Below are 12549 nucleotides of genomic sequence, written 5' to 3'. Positions count from 1 at the left end.
GGGTCAAATAAGTTGCCATGGAATCTCAGTCAGCTTTGCAGTCTACGTACCGGCTGACTGGTCAGTTCACTCTTAGGCCAATCAACTCATACTAAGTAAGCTTTTATTCCTAATTTGGCAAGAGTCCCCTATTACTATTCGGTCAGGCACTTGTCTTTAAGAGTTTTGCCATAGCAGTATCAAAAGACTCAGAACGGCGTGAACGGAATGATAGTCGGATTTGTTGGTCACTGGTGTGTCACACCTAAAGGCGGTTTATGTGGAACAATAGCAGTATTCATGGTACGATCAGGTAGACAGTTGAGGACAAGGTCTATGCACAGGTGTAGCCTCCATATCAGACTCTTTGTGTCCCTTTTTCGTATTTTTTTGGCTCATCATACACTTTTTGCTGGCCATTTCTTTTTGCACTGGGTCGCTTGACCATTGGACCCATAGAACTTAGAAGACACTACTTGGAGCACGGACACTACTGGGATAATGGGACACTACTGGGGGTACGGACAACTTGGCGGCCAATGATCGAACGACCCAGTACAAAAAGTGTATTATGAGCCAAAAAAGACGGGAAAATGGCCTCCGAGAGCCTGCTATGGAGGCTACCTAGCCACTGGAAGTACTGGTACAGTACAGGCATTCAGACATTTCACTCGTCGGATGAAAAGGATGTAACGTCTTGATCTCACTTTTCGGTGAAGTCTTTAATATTGTCTAATTTTACACTGAGGAAGAACGTGTAGTACAGAGTTGTGTCATGGGAAACAAACTTTCTCACAACATCAGTACGGAGGGAGGGAGCGAGGAAACGACGCCACAAGTAAGTTTGCAGTTCTGACATGGCCGCTGATTTGTCTGATCATTTATTTATTTTGTGTGTGTGTTTGTGTGCGTAAGAGTGTGTTTGTGTTGATAAAAGGTAATCGATGTGTGTTTGTGTAGATGTCAGTGATTTTGTGTTTGTTTATTTGTTTGTTTGCTTCTGTTTGTGTTTGTGTGTGTGTGTGTGTTTGTGTGTGTGTGTATGTGTGTGTGTGTGTGTGTGTGTGTGTGTGTGTGTGTGTGTGTGTGTGTGTTATGTACGTGCAAGTGTTGTGTATGTGTATGACGGCCGTGTACGTGTGTGTATAATGAGGGCCATTACTCTGAACGGTGTTTTCTGCTCCTTTGCATCGTTTATTAGTAACACTTGACGTATTTTCTATTTCACAGAGGATTCAATGCTCCAATATAGAAGACCATCTGATAAAGAACCCGTTTGAAGGGTACACAGGGTACCTTATTGAGGCCCGAGGGCGAAATGGACCAAGGGGCAAGGTTTTCCGGACCGACCGCATGAATAAGCAAAACAAGCACGAAGGTAAAATTGATATATAAGTTTATAAGTTTATAATTCCTCTCGAAGAAATTTAGGGCCCCCAATACTACATTATGATATATAATTGTTAGTAGGGCTGGGTACCGGTACAGAAAATTCAGGTCCAGGTCCGGTCCAGGTCCAAAGGATTAGGTCCAGGTCCGGACCTGAACCTGGACCTGATTCAGTATGACTCATACCAATGGTCCATTTCACTACAAAGAAATCTGTTTGGTGGAGTATAAGACTTACATTGGCGTCTTAAAATCCTACAACACTAACTGCACCTGTACGATTGACTGTAAAACTTGGTAGAAATGACTATAAACTCTACTCTACTTCACTCTTGTTATTTTCTTCCACCTGCAAGCGCCAAAAACGTGTGAATGCCTGATCAAATAATATGTTAATTTTCTAACCGGTCCAACATCCGGTCCACCTAATTTTTTCAGGTCCGTTTTTTCTGGACCGGTCCAATAAGAAAAACCGGTTTTGTACCGGTACGCTGTACCGATACCCAGCCCTAATTGTTAGTGTAAACTGTTGAAACTTTGCATGTGCATGTGCATGTCTGTGCAGTTAATGAGGTTGCAGACAGAGCCTGGGATTCTTATTTTTTGGTACACTCCAATGACAAGTTCAATGAGCTATACTGTGGTTCACTACATTTTAAACAACATACTGTGTTTTTTATTTTGTTCCTTTTAGCGATTGTGACAATCTACTCATACAGCATGCCCAGCAACCCTGGAGCTGCAGACGGTACCTATGTTGTATTGCAGTTCATGCAGTCCCAGAAGTTCTTCGCTGTCCACAAAAATAAACCCAGCAAGCTTATTCTGACGGTAAGCTATGAAAATAGGAGAAAATGTGAAGCTATCGATATTTAACCCTATTCAGATGAGGGAGGGTTGTGCTATTGGCAGCACAAGTCGTAACAAACATCATAATTCTGCACTTTCTGTTACATTTTTGTAGATACCTTGAAGTTTCTGGGAATACCCTTTTTTCATGGTTCCAGCCAATATAGTCAAATTGCTTACGTCATAAGTACATCATATTACGTCATAATAGCGTCAGATTTCTTAAGTAAAATCTTTAGATATTATTATATCTACATCATTCTCTAAAAGTTGGTGACCATACAATAACTCATTTAAGAGTTACAGCAATCAGAAGGGGCGGGCCTCAAAAAGCCCGGTCCAGGGATGACCAAAAAAAGTCTGAATAGGATTTTAAAAAAATAGAAAATTTAGGAACGGACTTGACTCAATTTTTCTACCGATACCGACAGAAAAACGGCTGGGATCCGGAATATGCCGAAGACATCACGACAACTGCCGACCGGCGGGTGTTTCTGGCAAAGCGGAGTCCGCCATTCTCGTCGGATCTTATTTTCCGAGCGGCTTCGGGCGGTGTGACTGGAGTCATCACACTGGCTAAGGATCGCAGGAATAAGCCTGCTATTCTAGCAGACCTAGGTATGGCTTTTTATGTCTCCACTTACACACTTCCCATAATTAAGTGCGAGAGGGTTCCGGATATGGCTGCTCCGAACTCCGGAACTGACTCCAAGGGCACAGAAAATTGGTTCTAACCAATTCCGAACACAGAAAACATCAAGGAGATGATAGTTTGGTGTGGAACCGATCACAGGACAATGGTTTAATCACTTTCCGACAGGAAAAAAACAAAGGCTGCAGACGAAACGCCAAGGTGTGGCCCTTGAGGTCATCGGAAGAAACCAACTAACAGCCACAGTGGTGCACGTGTTAGGTAGTTACTTCTGACCACAAAACTTGTAAGATTCTCGGCCCAAATGATAACTGTACTATATTCGCCAGACAACTTATTAGTTTATATGCTTTTCCGCCCTCGTACTGAAGGTTTTAGCTGGTTCCACCCTAGTTTCGCACCCTGAGCAACTGTGGTAGCATCCAAGTAACATCCATATCCGGAACCCTCTCGCACTTAATTATGGGAAGTGTGTAAGTGGAGAATGAATAAGCTTGCCTCACATTTCTTTTCAAGCTTCAACCCTTGTCCTGCTGGCTATATTTTAGCCAATTTAACCTACCAGAGCTGATGGCTTCATCAGATAAGTAAAACTTGACCTGTTCTGTGCTGCTGTTGCAGATTTACTCCCACGTTCGATGCTTTGCAGTGGTATGCAACTTTTACACGAAAAATACTCCAAACTCATAATAATACAGCTAAGGATTAAATATGTCCATCCCGTATATAAACGGACTCAGCAAGACAAGGTTAACTTAAAACGTATGCATTACATGTAAAATCAAGGTAGAATTTATTGAAGATTTTGATGATGACTTCCTAAAAGGGAAACGTAAGAAATGAACAATAATCAGAATTAGATACATATTATTATATGATGTGCTATTTTCCACACAGGAGAAGGACATGCAGAGGAGGCACAGAAGTTTAAAATCTTTAAACCGATTCTCAAACCTGCCACTGACGATGTGACAGGCGATTATCTGGAAGCTGTGTCGTCCCCGTACCTGCCGCTAGGGGGTGCTGACGAACGGTCTGATGGATGCCAGGCCCAGGAAGAGCAGCGTCAAGGCTAAATCATGTTAGTCTCCAAGCAGACCCTACGGTGCCTTAGAGATAGTATCAAAGCTGACAAAGTGTCCGTTTGATTCCCTTGCCCGTTTGACTACCTTTTGCCGGCTTTATTCCTTTGCCAGCTTTGATACTATCTCTAAGGCACCGTATGCTAGTATATGGTCTGCTTGGAGACTAGAATCATGTCGCCTAAGGGTGGGTATCGGGAATATTTGGCAGATTCATGCTAAATTTAGAACATAGTCAATGCATGAAACTCGTCTCTCTCTCTCTCTCTCTCTCTCTCTCTCTCTCTCTCTCTCTCTCTCTCTCTCTCTCTCTCTCTCTCTCTCTCTCTCTCTCTCTCTCTCTCTCTCTCTCTCTCTCTCTCTATATATATATATATATATATATATATATATATATATATATACACATATATATATATATATGCTTGGAGAGTACCGGTACCCATCCCTAGGCGACATGATATATATATATATATATGGTGTCTAGAAGAAAGAAAAGTAATAATGACACATAATACGTGGCTACGTGTTACGTTATTCAAACAGGGCGGCATTATGTAGAATGCATGGAATTGTTGAAAATGGACTTTTTTGGACTCTTGACAGACCGGGCTACTGTTGGGGTATTCTTTTAATGAGGTCCAGCGTTCCCGGATGAGATTAGAACTTGCCTATTTTATGCATAAATCTGTATTGACACAACAAAACAACTACTTATTAATTATAGTACATGTAAACAGATATATGTGAATTATCAGCAATACATATTTACAGATGCCCTGTCTATTACAGCAATATAAATTGCAGTAACTGACATTACCGCTGGATGGTGCTGCTGAATTGGGCAAATTTTAACAGGTCCCGGATGCAGTATGACGTTCACCTATATCTACAAGCAGATATTCGGATGGAAGACCTAACATTTTCTGTCAGAGAGGCCCTGCCAACAAAAGCTTTTGTATGACAGAGTACATTTATGCAATGGTTCTGAATAAAGTTATTGATGGTACGTCCCCCAAATTGGTAGAATATACACATTGAAAAGGTAATTACAAAATTAGGTATAAACGTAAATCAGTCATCCTCAAGTAAAGTGAAACACGATACACGAGCCAGAATTTTTATATGAATAAGCTATTTCACAGAGTTCAGTACGACTGTGCGGGCGACAGGAATCCCGGGTAATATGTCAAAGGTGAAGGCCCATCAGAATTTAACAGTCTCGTCCATTTTTTCGATCAAGGACGTTGTATAACGTCCTTGTTTCGACTTGCACGACAATTTCTGGCCGGAACGTAATAGCACCTACAAAATGGCGGAACATTTACGGCATTTACGCCATGAGGCCTTCACCTTTGAAATATAACCCAGGATTTCTGTCGCTCGCACATGCGTAGTGCACTCCGTGAAAGAGCTTATTGTTTTCAATCTGGACTAGACAGAGAAGGTCACAGAAATAGGCCTGCGCTTAGCATGCGCAGACTGGGCACGGTTAAACAGCCCTGGCCTAGGCTACACAAGGCTCCACAGGTCGCTGGATAAATAGTAGAATTGGCCAAATAAAACAGAAAATACGCCAGAGCTAGAGGACGTTAGCTAGCAAACTGTACTCCTCGGACATCTTCGACCATTTTCTGTCTTATTTGGCCAAATGTCTACTACTGTAGATGTAGAAACTTTCGCGGTGGTTTAACGTTAAGGTGGTTTTTCGCGGTGGCCGCTTCACCGCGAACTTAAAACCACCGCTAACATTTTTCCATGGCAGTAAGAGACTACAGTGAATGGTGCTACCGCGAACTTAAAACCACCGCGAAAAGTCCTTTTTCCCGCTACCACGAAATTGAATCCCCACGAACTTAAACGCATTAACAGTATTTTCTCCAGCGACCTGTGGAGCCTGGTAGAGCCTGGCTAGCCCTAACCCACCACAGGAAAACGGTGACCAAGCTAAACCGCACTGTGCTTTTGTTGGGAGACTAGAATCGCACAATATCGTCTATATATATATATATAGATATATATCATTCTGAGCGGCCATAAGTGCCCTGAAGCCGTGGTGTATACTGACGTATGTTCATAAAAGGTTATGTAGGCTAATTGGCAATCAACGGAGAGACGCATGTCACTTATCAGTTTTCAAGTGCCTGATATGCGTGCTAATAAATGTAATAAACACACCACTTCAGAACTTGTGGCACGGGGGACATGTAGTTACTGTAACAGTCAATACCTCCTCCCACGCGGCATTCTACAAGCGTTGGTGTTTAGTAGGGGAGCGTACCGGTACGGTCAAACTTGCTCTAAAACAGAAGCAGTTAGTGTTGTTTACATGAAGATGGGATACTGCACCAAACAGAATCCTCTGTAGCGAAATTGACCATGGTTTCGGGTATCGCCCATTCATCAAGTTTTCACAGATAGATAGTTCCAGGTTCAGGTCCGGACCTGGACCTTGTCCGTACTTGTACCTGAAGTTTCTGTGCCGGAACCTACCCCTAGCGGTTACTTTTGATCTTGTCAATAAGAAGAACCTGGCCCATATGTTATAAAGCGCGGATTAGTGCTCCTCCAGAAAAAAAAGTAAACGCCAGCACTCGTAGAAGGCCGCGAAGGAAACTATATGTACCGAGGTCCTGATATTGTGCGCTTGGGAAACACACTTACCGCAATATCCTCACCGACTCTAGTGTAAATGAGTAACTAGCTTCGGTTAGGGCCGTTCCTTGGACAGAACGTTCAATGAAAGCCCCAGTTTTTGTTTTTTTTTTAGATTTTTAGGAGAGCCACGCCTCGACCCCCTCCCACACAGCGTTGACTTTCGCGGCAATGTCTAATACGATATCAAGGCATTGCCGCAAGAGTCAACCCTGTGTGGGAGGGTGCGCCTCAAGCACTAATTTGAATGAGCGAATGGCCTTTATTGTAAATTTGTGCTCAAACAAGCTTAGTGCTAGCGCTAGCGATAAGGGACATTTTTGATACATGTATAAGAAAAAAAGGTATCTTATCACCTATACATAGTATGCAGTTCAACTTCTTTTCGCTTCTTAAAACATGAGGCGGGTTCAAATGGCGTTGACACCTCACTCCACTTCGGTACATGTACAAGGGAAAACTGAAAAGAGACATGGGAATACACTCAGCTACATCTTATGGCACATCATGGAGATGAGAATTATGCACATGACATGTGGAGATTAATCTCCAAGCAGATCATACGGTGCTAAAAGATAGTATCAAAGCTGGCCAAGGAGGTAGCCGGCCAAAGGGAGTCAAACGGGCACCGAACTCCATAGCATACACACTTCTAGGCCGGCTTCACTCCTCTGCCAGCTTTGATAATATCTTGTTCTACCGAAGGATCTGCGAAGATATGTACTGATGTCATGAATGTGTAAGTTCAGCATTCTACATTACATGAGAAGGGTCAGGGTGATTTCCTATTGAAAGACAATCGTACCCATCCGGCGATGAAATCCAAATTATTCTTAATGACATCAAGATCCATTCAAAATTCCTTGTGGGTGGAAGATAGAGTAGTTAATATCCGGACCCCCTAGAGCGTTCCGGCTCTGGTCACAGTTAATTAGTATTAAACGGATGTTGTGACATTAGGTGCTCGAATAGATAGACCTCAGAACTCGACATACCTTTGTCACTGAGCTAATTATTGTTAAGACGTTATATAAACGTGTGAACGACCGCCTATATGAATGGATGGCGACTGTGGGTGTAAGTGGAATCTTTGAGGGCCAACAAGGCATCGGTAGAATGTAGTAATCTCCAATCAGATCCTATGTTAGCATTTAAGATTGTATCAAAAGCTGGCAGAGGAGTGTGTATGCTACCCGTCTGGCTGCCTTTGACCAGCTACACTCCTTTACCAGCTTTGATACTAAGTTATGGCACCGTAGGATCTGCTTGAAGATTAAGAATGTAGTCTTTATTATGGCACAATGGTTTATACATGATCGTCGGGGGTTTAAACTGAAGATTAAACTTGAGAAGTGGTGTGCTTTGGGACCTCTAGTAGCTTTGACCTCTAGTTGCTTCTTTGAACTGCAAAAGCTGACTTTCTTTGAAGCTGTGGGGAAAAAACAAGAAAGGGATGATTTAACTTGCTTCATTAGTGGTGGGTAACATATTGATCAGATACTGATTTTGTAAGCGTCTGAGTTGATTTGATTTCATGAATTCGCTCAATTTCATACTAGGACTTTCAAACATGTGAGATTTGTAGCTGAAATAGGAACATTACTAACGTTAGATATCAATATTGCGCAAATGTGGAAATTCTACTCCTTTGCAAAGATAAAAGACTTCCACACTTAGAACAGCTAAAACAACTATCTTTTCATTTATTCATTTTGTACCAACAGCTGTCTATCTAGTTTTCATATTTTTCATTTTTAAATGGCGAAAATACATGGCTAAGAAACCGTTGGCTTCGTGGATCCAATGACATTATCTAATACGTAATTATTAGGGTCTATCACGGAGATACATGATTCGTTAAATTGCGACCCCCTACGTAAACCCACCAACTCTCCCGGATTGTTACTGCCGCAATGGCCGAGTGGGTAGAGTGTTCGTCTTGCATTTGGTAAGTCGTCAATTCGATCCCCGGCCGAGTCATACTAAAGACCTTAAAATAGTCCATGCTGCTTTCTCTACTTAGTATTTGGGAAAGAGGATGATCGTTGAACACACACACCACTACCGAGCGGACTAGCCCCTTGCTGGAGTGATTGCGCAAAAGTTGTGTGACCCAGGGCTACAGAAACGGAGATGGGCGCCACTCTATGCGTCATCTGTCGTGGGAAGGACTTAAACCGATACTTAAGCCACCAACTAACCCACCTACTCACCACCGGCAAAATCCTCCCACAAAGAAACCGAAGTGATGTAGCTTTATCTCTATACGACATTCACATAGAATCACAGTCTCCCGGCTGTGTTGACGATCATTTTCCACTCATTTGTGACGTAGAGAGCGTTCTCAAATGACGTCATGTGAACTTGCGCATTGACCCGATGTATTTCTATTTGAACAGTGCATCGTAGTTTTGTTTGAAGCATGTACGGCCATATAGAGGTCTTCTGACCCTCTAAGTAACATCTATTTGATGTACGTATGAACACACACTTGCATCTTAGATGTTGTAAAAGGGACAACGTTGGTAAAAGTTGCTAATAGAAAATTAGTAAATGTCTATGTCTGCACCCTGCGTGTCTTAAATTCATTTTTACTCAAAATTCCCGAGATATGTAGGATTGCATTACTCATATCCAATAAAGTCCTACATGTATTTATCTGTTTATCCGGACGTCCGAGAGAGTGTTGTTCGTGACATCCACGAAAAGATTCACTTTCAGCTGTGTCACTGTCTAGCTGCAAACTCTTAGCTTGCCATGCACAAGTTCTAGCTTTACCTGTTTTAAATGTTCAACTATTTTATTCTACTTAATATATGTTCATGTTGTAATGTATATGTATATGTATATGTTTGTGATCACAATACCAGCCTGCTGCCTAGTGTCCATAATGTATTGTATTTGTTGTAGCCTGAAAGTCAAAGTTAAAGAGAGTATTCCGGCTCCGGTCCAAGCAAAATCGGCTTCTGCAGTTCCAAGAAATCTACTAGGAGTCGAAACGTGCACCATTTCAAATTTTAAGCTGATGCCTTGTTGGCCCTCGGGGATTCCAGTCTACACTAAGAATATAACATAACGTTATGCTATATGGGCCCTGACATGGGGTCAATTATCAATGTATTCAATTCGAGCCGCTAATGTCACAATATCCGTTACCGGAATACCCTCGGGCGTTCGGATTTGAAAGTCATCAAGTTGTTTGAGAGTGTAGCGAACCATTAAGTTTACTCATAATCATAGGTGGCCTGCTATAATTCAGAGTTGATTGGTCGCTTTTATTCTACATAGAGCCCTATGTCCAAAATGCATCGTTAATCGTTATCGACAAATAATAGATCTCATTATATATATATTAAGTAGTCAAACCCAGGATTGCCCCAAATTTGTGGTGGGAACGTCCAGGCGTCCAGTTAACATTGTTTCCCCAACCTAGTTTCATTGCAGTGTTATAAACGCGCATCCATTCATTATGCGTTAAAGTCTTGATGAATGTGCCATTAAGCCCCCCCCCCCCCCATAAAGACCCTCATCTACCCTGCCCCCGTGAGACTCCAGTTGACGACAAAACTTAAGACAGATGTCCAGTTGTTTCCCTATATACAACCTAGTTTCGTTGCAGTGTTATGAACGTGCGGCCATTTATCATGCGTTACAGTGTTGATAAATAAACCTTTGAGCACTACCAGCACCCCCCCCCCCATACAGAGCCTCATCTATCCTGCCCCCGTGAGACTCCAGTTGACGACAAAACTTAAGACAGATGTCCAGTTGTTTCCCTATATACAACCTAGTTTCGTTGCAGTGTTATGAACGTGCGGCCATTTATCATGCGTTACAGTCTTGATAAATGAACCTTTAAGCACTACCAACACCCCCCATACAGAGCCTCATCTACGCGCGTCCATTTATTATGCGTTACAGTCTTGATAAATGAACCTTTAAGCACTACCAGCACCCCCCATACAGAGCCTCATCTACCCTGCCCCCGTGAGACTCCAGCTGGCGCCAAAAGTAAAACAGATGTCCGGTTGTTCCTCTGAGTACAGCCTAGTTTCATTACAGTATTATTAAATGCGCGCCTATTTATTATGCGTTACAGTCTTGATAAATGCCCCCCCCCCCCATACAGACCCTCATCTATCCTACCCCCGTGATAGTCCAGCTGACGATAAAAGTATATAAGACAGATGTCCAGTTGTTCCTCTGTAGTTTCATTGCAGTATTATTAAATGCGCGTCTATTTATTATGCGCAACAGTCTTGATAGGTGCACTCTCACTGCACTTGCGTCCAGCTTGCGTCACTGCATGGTTCGTTCACTGTGTCACTGTTTTGTTATTTTCTCCGATTTGTTTTTGTAATTTAGATGTTGCATAATACGTAAAATTATCACTTAGAAGACGACAAAATACACAAAAAGCAAGAAAATGCCTTCTTTATCTTTGAAATTCATTGGGTATCTTTCGAAAGCGAAAGCTTGACGAAAGCTTGACGCAAGTGCAGTCAGAGTGCACCTTAAGCATTGCCAGCCCCCCCCCCCCCCATCTCCCCCCCCCCATACAGACCCGCATCCATCCTGCCCCAACGAGTCGGAGACTCCTACTGATGATAAAAGTAAGACCAGATTCTCTGTGTACAGCCTAGTTTCAGAGCAGGCTGTTTCAGAGCAGTGTTATGAGTGCGCGTCTATTTATTATGCGTTAGTCTTGATAAATGCCCCCCCATACAGACCCTCATCTATCCTGCCCCTGTGAGAGTCCTACTGACGATAAAAGTAAGACAGATGTCCAGTTGTTCCTCTGTGTACAGTCTAGTTTCAGTGCAGTGTTATTAAATGCGCGTCTATTTATTATTACGTCCTTGGCTTTCGTCCTTTGCGTTACAGTATTGATAAATGTAACGTTAAACACCCCCCCCCCCCCCATACAGACCCTCATCTATCCTGCCCATGAGACTCCTGATGACGATAAAAGTAAGACAGACGACCTTGGCTGCCCTCCTGCAGTGTGCTGATCGCCTGTCTGGCGCGCTCAATATTACCTGCTCGGCGAGAAGCTTCCATTAAACGGCGATCCTGCCCGCTATCGATGGAGACACCTGGGACCCGGCTTAGGATTTTGACTCGTTTCGTCACTTGTGCCGCCTTTTTGACTCTGGTTCACAGCGTGAATAAGCAAGGGAGGCTGAATACTGAGAATTTGAATAAATTTCCACCTTTGATATTAATATTTCCTTCTCACCTCGTCAGCATAAATGCGATATCATTCTCGAGCTATGTCCTTCAAATAATCGGAAGTAAGACAGCTTGAGGCGGACATTATTTTGCATCTGAGTAGTTCAAACGACCCTTCATGGTTGGCTATGACACTATCAGAGCTACCAATACTGTGGCAGCTGTCAGCTCTACGTAGTAGATTCTTCTTAACCCTGCAACGTTACGTATTTGATCCTTAGGTGTAGAGGATTGTGGGTAAGATCAGAGGTCAATGCCACTGAGACAAAAACAAAATCCACGTGACCAGTAAATCTAGACAAACTGTCATGGAACCAACCTCTATAGAACTGTTAACAAGTTAGAGGCATTGACCTTTGACCTTAAACCACGATGCATCTCATTGCGCATGCGCACTCAGTACTGCGATTTGGCTTATTTCTGAAACAATCGAATCAAAACTCTTCTATTTGTCAAGGCAAGGTTTATTTCTCCACTGATAGATATTTACAAAGTACAAAATTATACATAGCTTTGTTCGAGCGTGTCAGGATGTAGGAATAGCATCTTTAACAATAACGACAGCATTTCTATGATTATTCTTTCTTATGAATACATCATCATAAACAACTCAAAGAAACATATTTACCGATATACATAATGTACATATTTATAGTAAAGGACAAAAGAACCTCCAGCAAAATGCAAAACAGTCGGGCCTCAAGTGTGATG

General features: G+C 42.5%; 1 protein-coding gene across 1 annotated transcript; it reads left to right on the top strand.

Annotated features, from left to right (window-relative positions):
- The first annotated feature begins 344 nt into the window (after positions 1–344).
- LOC118404644 lies at positions 345–4257 on the top strand. The gene is made up of 5 exons (XM_035803881.1): positions 345–817; positions 1210–1357; positions 2063–2199; positions 2649–2835; positions 3767–4257. Exons 1-5 carry the CDS (start codon positions 755–757, stop codon positions 3943–3945), a joined length of 714 nt encoding a protein of 237 aa, XP_035659774.1. The 5' UTR covers positions 345–754; the 3' UTR covers positions 3946–4257.
- The last annotated feature ends 8292 nt before the right edge of the window (positions 4258–12549 follow it).

This window comes from Branchiostoma floridae, chromosome 17 (assembly GCF_000003815.2).
Source record: "Branchiostoma floridae strain S238N-H82 chromosome 17, Bfl_VNyyK, whole genome shotgun sequence".
Taxonomy (NCBI): domain Eukaryota; kingdom Metazoa; phylum Chordata; class Leptocardii; order Amphioxiformes; family Branchiostomatidae; genus Branchiostoma; species Branchiostoma floridae.
Note: the sequence above shows the minus strand (reverse complement) of the source record. Positions and strands in the feature narration are given on the sequence as shown.

Bases quoted from the DNA above. Each gene is read 5' to 3' on its own strand.
- LOC118404644 (XM_035803881.1), top strand. From the start codon at position 755: ATGGGAAACAAACTTTCTCACAACATCAGTACGGAGGGAGGGAGCGAG. The intron at 818-1,209 runs GTAAGTTTGCAG...TCTATTTCACAG, and splicing joins GCGAGGAAACGACGCCACAA to AGGATTCAATGCTCCAATAT. The intron at 2,200-2,648 runs GTAAGCTATGAA...CGATACCGACAG, and splicing joins CCAGCAAGCTTATTCTGACG to AAAAACGGCTGGGATCCGGA.